The 21,871-nt window shown below is 42.2% G+C and overlaps 1 protein-coding gene across 1 annotated transcript in view; it reads left to right on the forward strand.

The window, feature by feature from the left end:
• Positions 1–17,152: 17,152 nt before the first annotated feature.
• The window catches only part of LOC125487239 (asialoglycoprotein receptor 2-like), a 7,739-nt gene continuing 3,020 nt past the window's right edge, over positions 17,153–21,871 (forward strand). The window contains exons 1-2 of the mRNA XM_048617871.1: positions 17,153–17,212; positions 21,522–21,631. Coding sequence (XP_048473828.1) covers positions 17,159–17,212; positions 21,522–21,631 — 164 coding nt within the window. The 5' untranslated portion in view covers positions 17,153–17,158. The remainder of the gene's footprint in view (positions 17,213–21,521; positions 21,632–21,871) is intronic.

The following is a 21,871-nucleotide window of genomic DNA, read 5'->3' on the forward strand; positions in this document are numbered from 1 at the left end:
CCTAAAGGCTATATCTTGGCTACAAGAACATTTCCAAGGCTGACACTTTTTCAAGAACTAATGTAAGGTGCCAAGCTGGAGGCCAAGTTATGTATGAATTTTTTGTAACAATGCGTCAACCCAAGGATAGTCCTAAGTTCTGGTACAGATGTGAGATCCAGGGCACCTTTGATCACCTTCACTTTTCATTCCAATGGGTGTAACACAGTCTTGTCAACTCTGTAGCCCTAGTAGGTCACTTAGGGTGCCTGGGACACATTTTTCCCTCCTAAGGCATACAGCCACCTTGGAGAAATGTTTAAGCACTACGTCCAAATTCTTGAAATGCTCTTTTTTGGACTTCCCAGTTATTAGCACATCATTTAGAAAAATGGCGACCTGGGGTAGTTGTTTTCCATTGTCTGCTGGAAAATGGCACAGGCTGATGATACCTCAAATGGCAGTATCATGTCCTGGCACAAACCCTTATGGGTATTAATTGTAACACACCTCTAGGATTCTTTATTTAATCACAATGGCAGGTCTGCAAGGTTCAAGTCCAGCTTCATGAAGGACTGTTCCTCTGCCAGCTTTGCATACAAGTCCTCTATGCAAAGGGCTGGGTACTTATCCAGCTGTGAAAAGCGGTTCACTATTTGTTTGAAATTCCCACAAAGGTGAACTGACCCATCAAGCCTCACAATCGGTACGACCAGTGTTGTCCATTCTGCAAACTGTATTGGTTTGATGATTGCTTCACTGTCCAGCATCCTGATTTCTGTCTCTATTTTTGTATGTAAGGCAAATGGCAGTAAGTGGACCTTGCAGAATCATGTAATTGCTTCTTGGTCAATGTGTAAGGTGAACTTGGCTCCTTTGATAGTCCCTGGACCTGCCTAAAAATTTTTCGGGTATTTAGTTAGGAGTTTTCTAATCAAAACTCAATGAGCTAATCAAGTTATATTTTTCTTAACCAATTTTGTCCCATCAAGCTTGGACCTGAGCCTTTTACTACAATCCGTGGTAACTGAACTGAATGCATCTCATACGAGACTAGAGCCGAAGTTGTACCCTCAATCTGTAAATGTTCCCCGGTACAAGTTATCAGCCAGGCCATGATCTTACACAAACTTAAGGGTTGGATCCAGAGCAAATTTTGGTATAGACTGGTTCTGCAACACTGAAACAGTTGCTTCGGTATTGACTTCCATTAGTACTGGGTGACCATTTAACCGTACATTTATGTTAATTGGTTCTAATGTTGTAATCAATTTAACTGTTCCAAACAGCTGTTGGTGGACTTTTCAGGGTGTGCACTCTCCTGAATACCAGCCTATGAGTTCTCTTATTCAGTTCAGGAAACCAAAACCATGTGCCTCTGCCAGTCGTCTTAACCTTGTCAAAAATCCCAATTCAGATTCCACTTGGTCTTGAACTGTCGAGTAAAACTGAAAGTATCTCAGATTTAGAGGTGGCATGGTGCCAGAAATGTTTACCCCAATTCAAAGACAACTGTTGCATGTGAATCTCTTCAGGGATAACATATTGTGGAGCTGAAGGAACGCAGCAGGCCAGGCAGCATCAGAGGAGCAGGAAAGTTGACGTTTTGGGTCAAGACCCTTCTTCAGAAATGGGGGAGGGGGAAGGGAGCTCCAAACTAAATAGAGAGAGGAGGCATGGGGCTGGGATGGTGATAGGTGAGTGCAGGTAGGCAGTGGTGGGGATTGGTCAGTGAGGTGGGAGGAGCGGATAGGTTGGAGAGAAGATGGACAGGTTGTGTCAGGTCAAGGAGGCGGGGATGAGAGGGAGGGTTGGTCATGGGATGAGGCCGGGGGGGTGGAGAGATTTTGAAACTGGTAAAGTACACATTGAGACCATCGGGCTGTAGGTTCCGAAGGCGGAATATGAGGCGCTGCTCCTCCAGTTTCCGGGTGGCGTCATTGTGACACAGGAGAAGGCCCAGGATGGACATGTCACCCAGGGGGAGTTTAAATGGTTCGTGGCTGGAAAGTGTTGTCATTTGTTGCAAACAGAACGCAGGTGCTCTACAAAGCAGTACTTAAGCCTCCGCTTGGTCTCACTGATGTAGAGGAGGCCACATCGGGAGCAGCAGATGCAATAGACCACATTGATGGATGTGCAGGTGAACCTCTGTCTGATGTGAAAGGTTTGTTTGGGGCCTTGGATGGAGGTGAAGGGGGAGGTGTAGGGGCAGGTGTAGCACTTCCTGTGGTTGCAGGGAAAGGTGTCGGGGTTGGTGGGGCTAGTGTGGAATGTGCAGCGGACAAGGGAGTCACCGAGAGAGTGGTCACTACAGAAGGCAGATAGGCGTGCGGAGGGAAATATCTCTTCGGTTGTGGGGTCGGATTGCAGGTGGCAGAAGTGGCAGAGAATGATACGTTGGTTACAGAGGTTAGTGGGATAATATGTGAGGACAAGGGGGATTCTGAATTTGTTTTTGTTGTGGGAAGGGGATATGAGGGCAGAGGTGTGGGAAACACAAGAGATGTGGTCGAGAGCATTTTAGACCACCAAAGGGGGAAGTGCAGTCCTTGAAATAAGAGGGCATCTGGGATGTTCAGGAGTGGAACCCCTCACGTTGGGAGCAGACACAGCGGAGGCTAAAGACTTGGGAGTAAGGGATCACATTCTTGCAGGAAGGTGGGTGAGAGGAGATGTATTCTAGTTGGTTGGTGGTGAGACACCAGACATAGAGACAGAGGTCCAGGAAGGAGAGAGAGGTATCAGAGATGGCCCAGGTGAAGTTGAGGTTGGGGTGAAAGGTGTTAGTAAAGTTGATAAACTGTTCAAGCTTCTCGTGGGAGCACAAGGCAGCGCCAATCGATGTAGCGGAGGAAGAGCTGGGGAATAGTGCCAGTGTAGCTATGGAAGAGGCACTATTCCACGTATCCTACAAAGAGGCAGGCATAGCTTGGGCCCATGTGGGTTTCCATGGCCACCCCCTTAGACTGTAGGAAGTGGGAGGAGTTGAAGGAGAAGTTGTTAAGGCTAAGGACGAGCTCGGTTAAGCGGATGAGGATGTTGGTGGAGGAGGACTGGTTGGGCCTGTCGGAGAGGAAGAAGCAGTGTTCTTTTAGGCCATCCACATGGGGAATGCAAGTGTACAGGGATTGGATGTCCATCGTGAAGATGAGGTGTTGGGGGCCAGGGAATTTGAAGTCTTGGAGGAGGTGGAGGGCATGGGTGGTGTCCCAGACGTAGGTGGGGAGTTCCTGGGACCGCAGGGAGACAATAGATTCAAGGTAAGCGGACATACATTCAGTGGGGCAGGAACAGGCAGCGACAATGGGTCGGCCGGGGCAGTCGGGTTTGTGGATTTTGGGAAGGAGATAGAAACGGGGTCATGGGGTTGGGGAACGATGAGTTTGGAGGCTGTGGTCGGGATGTCACCTGAGGTGATAAGGTTATGGGAGATGATGTTTTGGTGGTCAGGAGTGGGGTCATGATCGAGGGGGCAATAGGAGGAGGTGTTAGAGAGTTGGCGCCTGGCCTCGGCTATGTAAAGGTCAGTGTGCCATACTACTACTGCGCCTCCCTTATCCGTGGGTTTGATGGTGAGGTTAGGGTTGGAGCGGAGGGCTTCATTTTCTGTGGGGGAGAGGTTCAGGGATATGTTTTTCTCGCAACACCACTGAAATTAGTCCATGAGGGCCAGTATCCCAATGCCAGGTCACCCCTTATTTTCATGTATATTATACGCAACACTGGCCCAGCTAGCACAAAACTGGTTTCTAAAGTGAGCAGAACCCCCGACATTCTTGTTAATATCTGTCACACTGTGCTCCCTGATTGGACCAGATTAACAGCCCCAATCAGGAAACTCATATTTGAGAAGATCCACCTGGCGAACCTTGTTGCAATCACTACAATCATGTCACAGCACATCCCTCACTGTTCACACCATTCAGTGACAAATTCTTCTGTGACCTGACAGACCCCTGATCTCATGTTCTACAGCTGCATCTACTTCCCTTTCTTAACTGTGCATGACAAGATCAGATTCCTTTCATAGTTCCTTCATCATTGTTAAATATAGCTATATCATATCTAATATATTATTCTTACAAATCCACAAACATTAGTTGACACATCCCGCATTCTGATCCAGCCTTTTCTATCAATCAATCATCAATCCTAATAATCATACCAGCTGATGTTTAGTTTGTGCTTGGTGGATATTTGTTTCTCAAAGATGAAGAGTTTCTGTTTGCTTACCACTCTTTAATTAGTTAGTGTTGACTTGCTGAATATTGATGAATTGTTGATGACTCCTACATGCCTTCGACAAAGGTCTAACAATTCGCAAAATTGTACGAAACTGCTGGAGGAAATTTGAATAAAAAGGAAATCAGGTGAAATACTTGACATCAACCTAGATATGAGCTGCAATAAATGGCTGACTTGATCCAGTCAGCCCTGCAAAAGTCTTCCTCACAAATATCTGGAAACATATGTAAAAACTAGGAGAGCATTCCCACAGACTGGTCAAATGAGAGCTTGATACAGGCATACTCAAGGAATCATACATTACAGACTGTGGCCCATAATCATCCACTACCATCTCAAAGTATGTGTATGGGCAGTGTCCTGGGTCCAAACATCTTCAACTTCTTCATCAGTTACCTTCCCTCCATTAGACATGGGAATGTTCACCAATTATTGCGCAATGTTCATCACCATTCACAATTCCATAGGTACTGAAGCAGTTCATGTTCAAATGCAACATGATCTGGACAATATCCAGGCTTGGGCTGGCAAATAACTGATAACATTAACACCACTCAAGTGCTAGGCAATGACCAACAAGAGTGTACCCAACTATTGTCCATCAACATTCAATGGCATAACCATCACTAAATGCCCCACTATCAACATCCTGAGGGCTATCATCGACCAGAAACTGGAACTGGACAGATCAGAGGCTAGGAATCCTGCAGTGAGTAACTCACCTCCTGACTCTGCAAAGCTTGCGCACCACCCACAAGGCAGAAGTCATGAGTGTGATGGAATACTCCCTATTTTCTTGGATGAGGGCCATTCTAACAACACTCAGGACACTTGACATCATCTAGGACAAAGCAGCCTGCTTGAGTGCCACCACACCTACAGCCATCTGTGCTCTGCACATAAACACTCTGCAGCAGCAGTGTGTAGCACCTACAAGATGCATGGCATCAAACCACTGAGGCTATTTCCAAACTCACGACCACTTCCATCTAGAAGGACAAGGGAAGCAGATACATGGGAACACCAGCACCTGCAAGTTCCCCTCCTAGCTACTCCCCATCCTGATGAGAAAGAAATTGCTGTTCCTTCACTGTCACTGGGTCAATGTTCTGGAATTCCCTCCTAACGGCACTGTGGGTTTTCCAACAGCATATGGACTACAGCTGTTCAAGAGGACAGCTCACCACCACCTTCTCAAAGACAACTAGGGATGGGCAATAAATGCTGGCCCAGCCAGAGACACCCACATCCTGTCAATGAATGAGAGAAGAAAGCACCACATGCATATTAAGTATTGAAAACCGAGTGTGGTAATAAAACCTGCCTGATCCTTTCATAATGGTCGTATAGAATGGATCAACAAGCTAGAGGCTGAAGAAGCTGAATTGTGTTCAATCATCGCAAGCCTGAAGTGCTAAGTGGAGGATCAGCCTTCTGCCATTCCAAACATGTTCAATGTCAGAATTTGACAATTTAATTTACTCCACTTAATATCAAAATCTCACTTAACCCATGAGAAATTGCCAATACTATGGGCACCAATAACATACTCGATGAAGCTGATTTGTTGTCTAGTACATGAAAAATTCAAGGTCAGTATTGCACCCAAAGGCCTCTACCCAAAGTTCTAGTGGTCCCCTGGTACGTCCAACCCCCAAACAGTAGGACAAATCCAATCTTGCAAATTGCTGCGCCATCGTCTATATCATCAGAAAACTTATGTAAAGTGTTGACAACTGGAGTACCAAGTGCCACTGATACGTTAATAACCTGCTGATGCAAGCTTAGTATGGATTCCGCTCAGTTAATTTGGTTTTGGATCTCAATACAACCAATCACAGAAAAGCACTGAATTTCTGAGCAGAGTGAAAGTGACTGTCCTTGAGAACAAGACCACATTTTACTGGATGTGGCATCAAGTAATCCAAACAAAACTGGAGTCTTGGGAATTGATGAAACGGTCCAATGGTTGAAGTTTTTGCCAGCAAAAAGAAAGATGGTTGTGGTTGCTGGAAGATAAACATCTCAGTCCCAGGACATTACTGAAACTGTCCCCCATTGCAATGTCCCAGATCCAACAATCTTCAGCTGCTTCATTATTGACCTTCCCTTACCACATTCAGTCAGAAGTGGGAATGTTCACTGATAACTGCACAATGTTCAACACCGTTTACAGTTTCTTAGATACTGAAGCAGTCCCAGTCCAAATGCAGCAAGACATGTTCAATATCCAGACTTGCCCTAACATATGCCCTGACATGAAATCAAGACTTCTCCATTCAATAGATTATCAAAAAGCAGAAGTGATATCAAATCTTGTTCCCAATGAAAATATTCATAATTGTGAACTGTCAGCAAAATACTGAAAGTTGAGTAAGAGGAACTGTGTATTATAAAAACATTTCACTGATTGTCTCTCAGAAGACAAGGCAATTTTCCCGTGGACAACATGGAGCTAAGTGATTATCAACATCTTGGTGAGATTCATTCTGATGAACTAATAGGGAAGAGAGAAAAAGTGGAAAAATTGAAACCAGGTATAGATCAGTGATCTGCATCATCCTGGCTGTATGTTTTACTTAGTTTTAGATAATTGTGTATAATTCAATAACACCTTCAGATCATTTAGTCACGTGAACTTACCATCATTCATGACTTGACAGAAAATTCCACTTCTTCAAATGAACAGATGCCTCCTTAGAGTGAAACACAGAGAGAACAACTGATCAAGTTTCTCTTCACTACTTAATGTTTCCATCCTCTTAACAACAGAATGAACTGTTGGTCAGAGAGCCCCTGTGACCATCCCTTTAACTGATGGTGTTATTGACTCAGACAGAAATCAGTCAGAACAATTGTGAACGAAATTGCGATGTAAGTGATAATGAAATTGTGAAGAATTGATCAGGATAGATTTGGCTTTTGCGCAGTAGATTGCCTGAGTAAATTGTGTTCTGTGCCTGCGAGTTGTAACTGCCTAATTTAGATCTTTAAGTTGCTGTTATAATAAATAGTTTTTTTTTCAAATTCAATTAAATCTGAACAATAAACCTGAGCGTGCAACATTTTAAGAAGTCCAGTATTGGCAATAACACTAAGCTTGTGTACCTTTTCTTCAGTAACAAATGACAAAAGGTTTGGTTGTGTTTTTTTCTCTAATCATTTCAGTGATGACCCTGTCTTACACTTTCCAGAATATGGTGATCGACCTGTCCAAGGAAAATGGACACTTCTGGCCATCTACATTCTCCTAGGTTTCTCCATCCTGCTGTCTGTGGTGATTCTAGGTACCACCATTATACTGTGTAAATTTGTAATCTTGTAAATAATGGAATTTATCGTTCTGTTCTACCATGACAACTAACAAAACTAATTGAATGATGTGCATAAATATGCATGAATTAACAATATAGATAATAGCTGCAAATTTGCTGAAATAATACATATGTAAATATTCCAAAGTGTTATTCCTGTAGCAATCAATGAGCATTTGGGGAAGAGTTGAGGCAACCTCTGAGATAAGATGCTGCACACAATGCTTTGTATTGTTTTACTGTTAACCTCAATGTGAGCTTGATGGACATAGCAACAGGAGCAAACCATTCAGCAATGCTGAATCATTCAATTAGATCACGGCTGATCATCTCTTCAGTACCATTTTCCCAAAGTGAGACAGTTAGGGAGCAAGAGCAGAGGGTCCGACAGGGAGCAGTGAGGGGCAGAGAAAGAGTAGTCAGGGAGCAGTGACAGAGCAGAAATGGATTGATAGAAAGAAAGCAGAGAGAGAGTAGAATGAGCTCAAAGTAAGCAGAGAGGAAGGAGAGCAGGGGCAGAGAGAGAACAGAATAGAGCAATTCATGCCTTGTAGATCCTCAACAGCCAATTTAAAAAGCAATCCCATCTAAGAAGGGAAACAGGGCATATTCAGACAAACGTATATTACATAACTTTGGAAACTTAACAACAACCTCTCTTTTATCGCCTCTCCTTACCCTAACCTCTCTTATTTCCTCTTCTCTTTTTTTTCTCTGTCTCTCCACACTCTCTATATTCTCTCCTCTCTATCTTTCCTCACTCACTTCTTATTTTTCACACTCTTGGTGGTAATTTTAAATCCATCAGTCCTTGTGATCTCATCACAGACTCCCACACTTTCAAAATGTTCTAACCTGTTTCACTCAGTTCCTTATCTACCCTTCAAAGTTCTGAAGACCTCTGCCAAATTTTCTCTTTGTTTTTTATGCTTTAGTGGCAATAATCCCAGGATTTGTCGAGTTAACTTTACTTAAAATCATCACTCTTCAATTTAACCCCTGGAGCTCTGGTGATATTTCGGTGACTCTGAACTGTACAAAGACAGTGCAGAGTCATTGGGCCAGATTCTTGTTCCTCTGTCAATGTCAGGATGCTGGAGGACGGCAAGAAGACTGACAGGAGACAATTCTGGGACTCCTGCCTTCAATCACGTCATTGATAATTTTTAGAAATTTTAAAAAGGCTGAGCATTATGAGCGCGTGGGCAGCTATCACAACGTTGAAAGTTTTGACCCCACCCCCAACCCCAGTATTTTCATAGCAGAGGCAGTTTGCGAAAGTGAAGCATGGGGGTGCCCTGTTTCGGAGTCAGAAACTTTTGGGCAGACAACATCAAACAGTATTGGCAATTTCACATGTCATGATAAAATGTTATATAATGTGTCATATATTATTTGAATTCAGTGATTGATGATACAGCCTTTTCTTCCCAAAAGGTGAATGACCATTGAATTGAGCAGTGTTGTGTTCTCAGACACATGAAAATACATTGTGCACTGCATGAAGTGCTGTTTTACATTGAACAATTTTGATATCCAGATTTGATTATGTCAGTCGTCCTCTCTGAATTAATCCTTTCAATTGAATGACAGCTCAGTTATTCATTTCCTGGTTTCAAAACATAAACAGATGGCTGAGCTTTTTCAGTAACTTCAAAACCTTTTTAATCTATTTAGTTCTGGTGTTTTAGCTTGTACACTGGTGCCCTGGAAGCCTGTGAATGCTGGGCTTAACTTCAAATGTGAAATTTTGATTTTTTTTGTTTTATTTGTTCATGGGATGTAGGTGTCACTGGCAAAGCTGGCATTCATTGTCCAATCTCAACTGACCTGGAGAAGTGGCAGTGAGCTGTCTTCTTAAATTGCTGCAATCCTTGCCTATCTGCTGCTGGGAAATAGGGCTGTTTGCCAGGGGATAGCTCATAGGAAATGGAGAGAAAGGAAATTGAGCTGTGATCAGAATGCAAATGTTGGTGCCACCTTCTGGTTTTTGTTCATGGGGGCTTTGAGGGTAAAATCAGTCTAAACTGATAATGTGAGAGTCAATGCCTTGTTTCAGTTTCACAGATGTTCAGTAAAATGAAGATGTCGGATGTTGATTTCAAGATTGAATTGTCCCTTTTAAAGAGTAATGGTAAGCTTGAAATTTCAATCTGATGGATCTTTTTGTCTCCAGTTCAGAGGGGAGTCCAGTGTTTTGGAAAATCCAATCATTTTCTGATCATCCTCAGATCAACTTTAGAGTCTGGAGCTATTGGGCTCCTTCACAACATGATGAAGCAAAAAGGGATGATCCAGTTTGGGGGAAAGAGCCAAAAAAAATTTCTGCTTTTGGCCAAGTATTTGTTTTCATGTTTGAAGTTAAAATCTTGTTGGCAAAGCTGGAAATATAAGACCTTGCTACCTATTTCACGATTACAGCTCCCAAGTGGTATGACATGTCTGTCCCAGTGAGCGACATCACCCCTAATAATGATGTTTCTTTGACTGACTTAAGAATACTAACACATCCTTCAATTTCTTTCTTCCTCAAGTGTTTACCTAGCTTCACTTCGATTGCCTCTATACCATTAACTTGAATGACTCCCTGTGGTAACTGTTCCATATGCTATCCACTCATTGAATTAAAAAGTACTTGTTGAATTTCCTGTTGGATACCTTATACCTTCCACCTCTAGGTCCGGTTCTGCCAAAATATAGAAGTATTTCCTCTGGATCTATCCTATCAACACCTTGCAAAATCATGAAGAACCTAACATAGTCACCTCTAAATGTCTTTTTTCCTGGGGATTAAACTGAGACACGACCTGCCAATCAGGAATATGTTAAGGGCACTATTTCAAAGGTAAGTAGGCTGGTTCTTGGTGGTGTTCTGGCCAACATTTATCATTCATCACAAAAAATTAATAATCTGGTGATTACTTTATTGTTTTTCCTGAGGGTATTTTTGCTGTTGCCCTTCCCATGTTATAATAGCAAATACACTCCAAAGATTTCTCATTGGCTCAAAGACCCTCAAAGACATCCGGCAATTGTGAAAAGTGCAAAATCAATGCCATAGCAGAAGTATCACTGTGTTTTCAAAGTATATCTGCAGGATGATGATAATGATCTCTTGGCGAAAGACCATCAAATGATCTAAATTGTTGTTCCTCTTTCAGTGACGGGATTATCTGAGGAGACAAGCAGATCACTTGATGAACTTAGGAATGACGTTTCACAGCTGACAGAGAGTAAGTTTAATAACTATCAAAAGGAACATTTCACCTTCATATACTCATCCAACAAACTGCACTCAGCAAGATCGAGTGGATTGCTGGTGCTGCTATCAGTCACAGAATCACGAGATTATTACAGTGCAGAATGAAGCTATTCAGCCAATCATGTCTGTATCAGTTCTATTATCTGATACCAATCTCCTGTCTTTTCCCCATATTTCTGCACAACATCACGATCCAAATAATCATCCAGTGCTGTCTGGAATGTCTCCAATGAACCTGCTTCCACATTTACAGACACTAGTGTGATCACTTCTCTGAGCAATTTCTCTCCACACTCTGCACTTTACCCCCATTTAGTCCTTCAACCCTTAGGGGAGGAGATGGCCTAGTGGTATTACAGTTAGACTATTAATCCAGAGATCCAGGTAATATTGTGGGGACCCAGGTTCAAACCCACTGTGGCAGATAGTGGAATTTGAATTCAACTATAATCTGAAATTAAGAGTCCAATGCTGACCATAAAACCATTGTCAATTGTTGAAGAAAACCCATCTAGTTCACCAATGTCCTTTAGGGAAGGAAACTGCCACCCTTTCTTGGCGTGATAGAAGTATGTAAAATTATGACAGGCATGGAAAGAGTGGATAGGCTGCGTCTTTTCCCAGGGTGGAAATGTCAAATACAAAGGGGCATAGATTTAGGGTAAGTGTGGAAACATTAAAGGAGATTTCCAAGGCAAGTCTTTTTTTACACAGGGGTTGGGGGTGCCTGGAATATGTTGCCAGGAAAGTGGTAGAAACAGATACAATAGTAAAGTTTAAGAGGCATTTAGGTAGACACATGAACAAGCAGAGGACAGAGGGATACAGACCATGTGCAGGCAGATGACATTAGTTTAGAATAGCATCATGGTCAGCACAGGCATGCTGAGCTGAAGGGGTTATTCTTGTTTCTTCTGTTCTATGTTCCTGATTCCTGCCTTCAAACCCCCCTCAATGGGTCAAGAAATTCTAGGTACTGTGTCTCCCTTAATTACCCAAAGTGTCTCCATTTGCCTGTGACAGACAAACATTAAAGTATGACCAATCCAGTTGGTTTGATGAACTGACAGATGATGGATAGGTCCAGGATATCCACTGAGGAACCTTCCCAGCGATACCCCAGGCCTAACAGTTCATGAAACAGTTAAGTGAATATGTGGTAAACAAGAGCCAATCTGATGTTTGTTCATGGCACATATTTTGTGTGAGACATTTACCATATATTAATATGTACATAAATTATAATATACCCATTCAATATTTACAACCCAAGAATAAGAGAATGGCTTATCACTAAGTGTAGCTAGAAAGTTGGCTTGGGAATTTAGTAATTAATGGAACTTAAAGGTTTATAAGAGTTATTGGTTTACTTTAATAATCCTAACCTGGACTTAAATTCTAGACTAGTTTGCATTTAGCACTTAACTACAAGTCAGTTTGAAAGTTAAGTTTATTTCAGATTTAGTCAAACAGCTCCACACTTGAGAGGTAGCTGCAGTTAGTTAAATAGTTTGAGTTAGTTTTGCCAGCCAGCCAATGCTGACTGATTTATAGAACTTTAGCTACTCTAAATAGAGATCACTCAGCTGCATAAGTGGAGGGCAAAGAAGTGCGGAAAGGCAGGAGTTTTAACAGTCAATTACCATAGCTTTGACTCCAGGATAGCATGTTGCCTGTCCATCCATTCCCTGGCCTCACTGCTGCAAGGACCCAGGATGTCCCTAAGTGGCTGCAGGATATTTGTTTGTGGAGGCTGAACAAGCTGACATTATGATACCCATCACCATTGATGATAGAGATAGACAGAGGGATGAGGTCCTGAAATTACAGTTTAGGAAGCAAGGAAAGAATTTGAAAAGCAGGCCCATTAAGACAATAATTTCAGATTTCCTCCCAGTACCATGTGCTATTAAGGATAGAAATAGTAAGATTGAGTGAATGTGTGACTGCAGGAATGGAATCAGAGGGAGGGCATTAGATATCTAGGCATTGGGGCCAGTTCTAGGATATGTGAGACCTGTCCAAGGAGGATACATTGCATCTTAGCTGGTCCTGGAGAACCATAATGAGAAAATTTGCTAGTGCAGTTAGGGAGGGTTTAATCTAGTTTGACTGGGCTTTGGGAGCTTCGGAGGAATGCTTGTAGAAGATAAACAATCACATGAGGTAGAAATATAGTAAGCAAAAGTGGAAAGAAGCAGAAACAAAAATCAACCTCAAATAGAGTCAAAAGACAGAATGATGTTAACAAGGTGGAATTAAAAGCACTCTATTTCAATTCATGCATTTGCAACAGAATTGTGTTCTGAAAAAGGATCACTTCGACCTAAAATGTTATCCCTAATTTCTCTCAACAGATGCTGCGAAACCTGCTGAGTTTTTCTGACAATTTCTGTTTTTGTCCCTAATCTTTCTGTTCATTGTGTTGGTATTTCATCTTCAACTGATGTTGCCTAGTTCACAACTCACAAATACTTCCATGGGAATGCATTTTTCCTGGTTCCTATGAAAATCTCACATCATTCAAAAGCAAGTTTGATTTTGCAGTACATGATCTCATGTCCTCTTCTTCTTCAGAGTTGGGAACTGCTGGCCTGATATGTAGCTTCCTGGATGACTTCAAGGACACATTCCCCCGGGAGGGCAGAAGTAAGTTGAATCAGCTTTCGAGAGTGTTTAAACTCCATTGGTACATTCTGCAAGCTTTCTCACTGACTCTAGTTATTCAACATTTTTGAGCCTGGTGTGATCAGGAAATGCTTCTGACCAGTTATAAAACTTACAGATTTACATATAGGGACTGCTGCTGTGCTTTTTGTTCATGAGATATCAGAGGAGTTAGCATTGGGAGAGGGAGTCTGTTGGAATAACTGTACTTTCTAATGTTGTAAACCTGGTTTTCTTACTAACAGGGCACAGACTTGATGCTAGAGGCATGGCGATTAGCACTGCTGCCTCAGTGTCAGGGGCCCAGCTTCAATTCCAGCCTTGGGTAACCGTGTGGAGTTTTCATGTTCTCTCAGGGCCTGTGTGGGTTTCCTCTGGGTGCTCCAGTTTCCTCCCACAGTCCAAAGACGTGCAGGTTTGGTGGCTGGCCATGCTAAAGTTGCCCGTAGTGTTCAGGCCAGGTGGATTAGCCCTGGTAAATATGGGATTATGGGGATTGGGTGGGATGTAGTTCAGACAGTCAGTGCAGACTTGATGGGCCATATCGTCTCTATTTGCATTGTAGGGATTCTATACTACCTTATCATAGATTATTCACTTGTATGCCTTGACACTTACTCGGAATGGTGCAGGAGCCAGCAAATAGCAGATCAACATCCTGGTGCTTACTATCTACCAGAATCTGAACTGAACCTGCCATAAAAATACAGTGGCTACAAGAGCAGTTCAGGGGATAGGCATCCTACAGAGAGTAGCTGAATGCCTGATTCCCCAAAGCCTGTCCATCATCTACAAGGCTCAAATCAGGACCATGGTAGAATAATCCCAACTTGCCTGGATGAGTAGAGCTCCAACAATACTCAAGAAATGTGAAATCATCCAGGTCAAAGCAGCCTGCTTGATTGGCATCGCATCCACCACCTTAAATACCATCTACAATCACGCTGCAGAAATTCGTCAACACTCCTTCAAATTTGACAGCATCTTCCATACCCTTAATCCCCTTGATGGACAGGGACAGTTGAAACATGGGAAAACAACCATTTGCAAAACATTGCCCTTCAAACTCTATCTGAGCTATTTGTTAAATCTCCATTTAACCTTCTCTGCTCCAAGCAGCACAAATAGTTGCTGGAGTTTCTACAAAAGTTTCCTAACCTGTACTGATGGTCTCACTATGTATCATCAACTCTAAATGGGTCTTTCTCCACATCATGCATTGGGCCCCACTGTCAAGACAAGCATACCCGCTTCTTAATTCTGAGACCTTCTGGCAGGTATTTTAAGACCTTTGACACCTTTTACAAGTGTGCTGTGTTTAAGAATTGAGATAACAATTACAGATGCATAACTATTATATTACCATTAGCAATTGCGGTCCCTTTCACAGAGCTAACCACCTTTAACAAATATGATCTCTTTAAATTCTGTTGCATCTCTAACAGGCGGGATCATTCTGAAAGAACGAAAAAAATTGCAATTGCATACCACTTCACCCAAGCTCAGAATATCTCAAAGCAGTTGCTAGTCAATGAAATACTTTTTGAAGTTCAGTCATTTTTACAAAGTAAGAAATGCAGCTGTCAAATTACATACAGCAAGATTCCACAAACTACAATGTGATGTTCAATAGATAGTTTGTCTTACTCATGATGTTAGATGAGGAATAAATATTTGCCAGGACATGAAGGACATCCACAGTCTTGATCAAAACAGTACAATGGGATCATAATCATTCACCTGAGAGGGCAATAGCTTAATACCTCAGTCAGAAGTCAGCACCTTTAACATCTCTGCTGTTGCACTTAAATGCCTTCCTAGTTGTGGATGAATCTCTGGAGTCGAATTTGAACTGACTATTCTTTGACTCAGAGGCAGAAGACCTTTGCTCTGAGCCACGGCTAACACCTGAACAGGGTGAGCTCATTAAGGGGTGTGACACTGTAAACTGTTATAGTGCATTTAAGAAGGTTGTCACGCTTTTGTTGGTGTGACCCCTTTAGTAGATGTGGTAGCCAACAGTTGGGGGGATTTTTAGCACATTATGACACAGTAGACAAAAAGGAGTTTTTCTCGTTGATGGAGGGATCAATGACCGGGTGCATATGTTTAAGGTAAGGGACCAAGATTTAGAGGAGCTGTGAAGAAAACCTTTTTCACTCAAGGGGCGGTGGGAATCTCAAACTCACTGACTGTAAAGGTGGTAGAGGCAGAAAGAAGGTTAGATCACATGAAATACAGAGAGAACTAGCCAGTTAGAAACAGAACTAGCTGGAAGGTAGAAGACAGAGGGTTGCTTTTTGGTCTGGAGGCCTGCGACCAGTGGTGTCCCACAAGGATCAGTGCTGGTTCCGCTGCTTTTTTTCATTATATAAATGATTTGGATGTGAAGAGAGGAGGTATGGTTAGTAAGTTTGCAGATGACATCAAAATTGGAGATGAAGTGGACAGCCACGGTTACCTTAGAACACAATGGGACCTTGATCAGATGTGCCAATGAGCTGAGGAGTGGCAGATGGAGTTTAGTTTAGATAAACGTAAGGTGCTGCATTTTGGAAAGGCAAATCAGGACAAAAATTATACACTTAATGGTAAGGTCCTGGGGAATGTTGCTGAAAAAAGTGACCTTGGAGTGCAGGTTCATACCTCCTTGAAAATGGAGTCCCAGGTCAACAGGATAGTAAAGAAGGTATTTGGTATGTTTGCCTTTATTGGTCAGTGCATTGAATATAGGAATTGGGAGGTCATGTTTCAACTGCACAGGACATTGTTTAGGCCACTTTTGGAACACTGCATGCAACTCTGGTCTCCCTGCTATAGGATGTTGTGAAATTTGAAAGGGTTCAGAAAAGATTTGCAAGAATGTTGCCAGGGTTGGAGGGTTTGAGCTATAGAGAGAAACTCAATAGGCTGGGGCTATTTTCTCCAGAGCATAGGGGACTGAGGAGAGACCTTATAGAGGTTCATAAAATCACGAGGGGCATGGATAGGGTGAACAGCTAAGGTCTTTTCCCTGGAGTGGGGAAGTCCAAAACTAGAGGGCATAGGTTTAAGGTGAGAGGAGAAAGATTTAAAAGGGACCTAAGGAGCAACATTTTCTCACAGATGATACGTGTATGGAATGAGCTTCCAGAGGAAGCGGTGAGGTCTGATACAATTAAAACATTTAAAAGACATCCGGATGGGTATATGAATATGAAGAGTCTAGAGGGATACGGGCCAAATGTTGGCAGATGAGATTAGGTTAGGATATCTGGTCAGCATGGACGGGTTGGACCGGAGGGTCTGTTCCCATGCTGTACATCTCTATGACTCTAAGTATTTAGATGTACACTTGTGATGCCAAGGCATATTAGGCTATGGGCCAAGTACTGGAAAATGGGATTAGAATAGTTTGGTGGTTGTTTTTGACTGGCACAGAGGCGATGGGCTGAAAAGCCTTTTCTCTCTGCCATCAATCTCGATAATTCTATATCCTGTCAGATATGTTAAAGACATTAAAAATATGTCCCTGATGTGCAGAAGCTCAGTGAATGTGGAAATGTATGAGCTGCTGCAGTGTCCCAGCTGGTTCTAACATTCACTTCATACCTTCACAGATTTCAGCTGTCTTCAGCAATGGTCTCCATTCAGAGAAAGTCTTTACTACTTTTCACCTCACAAAGCAACCTGGAAACAAGCCCAAAAAATGTGTAAATTGATGAATGCTGATCTTGTTGTCGTTAACAGCGCTGAGGAACAGGTAGGAAATGTTTGTTCATTCTATTCACTGGACATCAAATTTCAATTGGATTTACAGCAGTTCCATTGTTCCTCCCAAAATAAAGGAGCTGAATCTGCCAGGAACATGTACCATAATAATGACATATCAATGGTGTGCTCATTATTCAAATAGCAAATAATGTAGCAAATTACAAAAAGTTCTTGTTGCCACATGACAAGAAGAATGTAGAGGCTTTGAAGAGGGTACAGAAAACGTTTACCAGGATGTTGCTTGGTTTGGAGGGTATTAGCTATGAGGAGGGATAAGACAAACTTGGTTTGTTTTCACTTGAATGATAGAAGCTGGGGAGTAACCTGATAGAAGTTTACAAAATTGAGTCGAATGGATTTTTGCCCACTCACTCAACAGAATCTAGGTAACTTACTGTGCCACCTAGCTTGACATCAATGGCAAATTCAGCTACCATACATTAGCCCACACATTAATGTATACAATACAGATTGCAAATTATTGAATCTGCAACAATGATCAAACTGTGGCACTCTACTGGTTACAATTTGCTAACTAGAAAAAGACATATTTATCCCTGTTCTCTGTGACCAATCTTCCGAGAAAGCAGAGATGGCATTATCATATGCATACTGAAATTCCATAAACGAGGTCAGAGCTTTTCTTCTATGATTTTAACTGACTGAGATTGAAAAGGTCTCTCTCTATTCTGTAGACAATGCCCATAGCACTGGGAAACTTTTTCTTGACAAATTGAAGAATGGTGTCGATGAAGATGGAGAAAAGAATGTTCAGTATTGTACATGGCATTTCTCTTGGAGTTGCTGAGCCAGTGAAAACTGTGACCATAGTTCCACGGTTTGGTCTGAAGCCACACTAGGTTTCAATCCTCTGAGACTGGGAGGAGACACCCAGCAAGGATTCAGGCAAGGATCTTCCTGGTGATGGAAAGTAGGGCGATCCCTTGGTAGGTCCCACAGTCCACTTTGTCTCCTTTCTTGAACATGGTGCCAGTTGCAGTATCCCTAAGATCAGCTGGGATTTCTTCTTTCTCCCAGATTCTCAGGAACAGTTGACAGAGATGACGAGTAAGCTGTGTTCCTCCCAATTTGAATATCTCTGCTAGAATCCTGTCCACTCTTTTCCATTCTTCATGTGGCCAATGGGGGCTTCAATTTCTGCCACACGAAGGGGGGTCTAAGAGTATCTTTGAAGGGGATTTCCTCAAACATGTCCTTGTTGACAATTACATCACATTTTAAGAGTTCTTTTCAATGCTCTCTCCACTGGAGCCTGACTTTTTTTTTGTCTTTCAAAATGGTGTCATCCTTACTCTGTACCAGTTTGAGGTCAACTGTGCTGGGTCTGTAAATTGCCTTGGTGGCACTGAAGAAACCCAGAGTATCATGCTTGTCAGCAAGGAGTTACAGTTGCTTAGCTTTCTCAATCCATCATTATGTCTTGAGTTCCTTAGTCCTTCTTGTACTCCACCCTTTGCTCGGAGATGACTTCTCTTTGTCACACTGGTGATGTTGTTTTGCCAGGCACAGAGAGATTTCTTCTTCTAGTCAATAAGGTCTTCGATGATGGGTCATTTCTTTTTGAACAAATCTTGGTGTTTTCTCATCTTCAGAATTTGGCTGTCTTAAGCTCTTTCCATATTTCCTGCACTCCATTAAAATGAACTCTTTGGAGATTTTGGTGAAGACATTGTTGGAACTTTGCTAATCTGCTTGGCTCTTGAAGCCACTCAATGTTCAGCTTTTTTCAGAATTGTTTTCTTGTCTTAGGCTGCCTATGGTAGCATTTGATGAACATAGAAGAATGGATGAGCCTGTGGTGTGTGCTGCAGTCATCTGCACTGGTCATTGCTTTGGTAATGTGTACGTCATTTGGTTTCAGGATCGAATGATGATGTAGTCTATCATATGTCAGTGGATGTGATTGTGGATGCCTCACAGAAGTTTTGAATTTGTCTTTTTCGCTGAATAGGGTGTTGATATCCTGCTGGTGATCCGTACATTTGGTGAGCAGGAGAATCCTGTTGCTGTTGTAATTCCTGACTCTTTCCTTTCCAATGGTGGTTGTGCTTTCAGATCTGAGCATTAAATCTCCAAGGGAGATAATTTTATCCTCCTTACGGATGTTGATAAATATGGTACGCAGGGTAGAGTAGAAACCTTCCTTGGACTCATCCATGGCATCAAGGATTGGAGCCTGAGCATTCACGACTGCTGCCTGCTGGCTCTTGGCAAGTTGTAAATGGAGAGTCATGAGGCAATTGTTGATGCCAACAGGGGGCTCCAAGAATCAGTTGATGTGTTCATCTTGATGGTGAGTCCAATTCCATGTACCTTGGGTTGATCATCCAGCTTTCCTCTCCAGAAAAAGGTGTAATCACAACCTTCCTCCGTCAGCTGTCTCTGCCTGCTCTTCGAGTCTTCTGCAGGACGGCGATATCAATGTTGAAATGCCTGAGCTCATGGGCAACAGAGGCAATACTTTTTCCGGACAATGGTTTTGCTCGTTATCCATGAGGGTTCGTACATGCCAGATTCCAATATTGAGTTTGACTTTGGTCTTCAGATCACAGGTAGATGAGCTCACTGGGTGTGGTCTTCCAGCCAGGGTGGTGTTGCAAAAGATTATTTTTAGGACACTTTTTCTACTTCATTCCCCTTGCATAGTGAGCAGAGTGGATCCTGAAGAGACCTGCTCAGTCATGAAGTTAGCTGCCAAAACGTTCTCCTGTCCCTATTCCAAGAGCAAAATTACTGAGTCATACTCCACTGCTGACATGCCAGTCTGAAGGTGTTTTGTCTGTGAGTGTGTGTGGTGGGGGGGGGTCATGGTGGTGGAGGGTTGAATTCTTCTCAGTAAGTGCAGTGTGCAGACATCTTTTAATGTAGGAATGCTGTTGCACATTAGCAGACACACGGCCCTTTTCAGAAGGTAGATCCAGTTCCAGTAGCAAGGAAATCTCAAGGACTGGGAATCTCTTTATTTCAGCAGCCTCCACCTGTTGTCACAGCCATTGGTATCACACAGTATCTTCTAGGTTTGAGGATCACCTTTGAGGACTTGTTTTGGATTATACTTTCTTTCATTCCTCCCTTTGATTTTACCGTCTTCAGTGGCCCTGCCAGGAGTCAAGAATCCCTGACAGAATCATTCTTGGGATCAACAGAACATTCTACTGCAGCAAGGTGACAATCCACAGAAAGGTACTAATGCATGAGAAACTACCTCATTAAAACCAAAACAAAACAACATATAATTTATCAAACCAGGTTTCATTCTGAGATCTGACTTGGCCAGTAATAGTAGTAAACATTAGCTGGGATCATGCTGTTGCTGGGTCTACATTTTTGGTGTCCCCTCATCCCTAATAGCTCAGAAAGTCTCTACAAACTGTGGGTCTACAAACCTCCTCAAGGGCAATTAGCAATACATGGTTAATGTTGGCTGAGCCAATGATGCCCAGAGCCCATGGTCACATATAAATAAAATTACAGCAGGTTATTTGTAAACTTCATAAAACTTTTCCTCATTTTTAATTCTCTCTCGTCATAATGCACTTTGACCATCTCTTGGATTGCACTCTAGGTTGACAGGTTTAGAATTAACATATGTTGTGGATTGTTTTCTGATACTAATCCTGAAAATGTTTTAAAATGGGTCTAAATACTTTCTTATAGTGAGTTTGGCGTTGGAGTAAGCCTGGAGGAGACAAGAAATCTTAATTATTTCTTCCTAATATGAACAACAGACAATTTGGAAACACAAAGGCAAAGCATAGAAAACCAGGCATTGGAAACAGAATAAGTATTTGACAAAAGTAGCATTTATCACATTAGAAATTAACTTGGAGCTGAAAGACCATAAAAGGAGGAAACCCTGCTAAAAATGCAGACACAGCTAAACATTAAACAATGTACTTGTACCTAGGTATAATGTAGGCACAGACCTATGTTGTTTAAATACAAATAATTATTGTAAATTTATAAAGATAGAAACAATCAGTTGCCTTTTACTTCAGAGTTTTCTCAAAGTTCAGCAGCAAAGATCCTGAAGAGTTGTGGTCTTGTCAAGGTTTCTGTTGTGTTCCTTAGCGGTCATGGGTGCACTTTCGAAGTGATCAAAGCATGGGTCCAGTTTGTGTTATTTACATGTCCAAAATGGTCTCAGCAATAAAGCTTTGAATCATAAATGCCCCCACATGTAAATGATAAGTAGTTACCTTCACTGGATTAACTTTGTTTTTGATTGGTTACTGTTCTAAATTCGCTAATATGGGGATATTATTATTTTTTGCCAGACGTACTTAGATTTGAACATAGAATATGATCATTGGATTGGACTCCATGACACTGTTGAAGAAGGGGAATGGCTCTGGGTAGATGGGACCGATTATAATTCAACAATGAAGTGAGTAGTGCTTAGTTGCATAATGAGATAATTTCCACTGTCATTACCTGGGCAGTAATTCAACAGAGTGCATCAGTTACCATATTAAACCTCTCACAATTTTATCTTGTTTTTTGCTCTCCAATTTATTTTTGTGGCTTTAATTCACACTATCCCTAGGCAGAGATAGTAGGAACTGCAGATGCTGGAGAATCTGAGATAACAAGGTGTAGAGCTGGATGAACACAGCAGGCCAAGCAG

Source organism: Rhincodon typus, chromosome 38 (assembly GCF_021869965.1).
Source record: "Rhincodon typus isolate 14 chromosome 38, sRhiTyp1.1, whole genome shotgun sequence".
Classification (NCBI taxonomy): Eukaryota; Metazoa; Chordata; class Chondrichthyes; order Orectolobiformes; family Rhincodontidae; genus Rhincodon; species Rhincodon typus.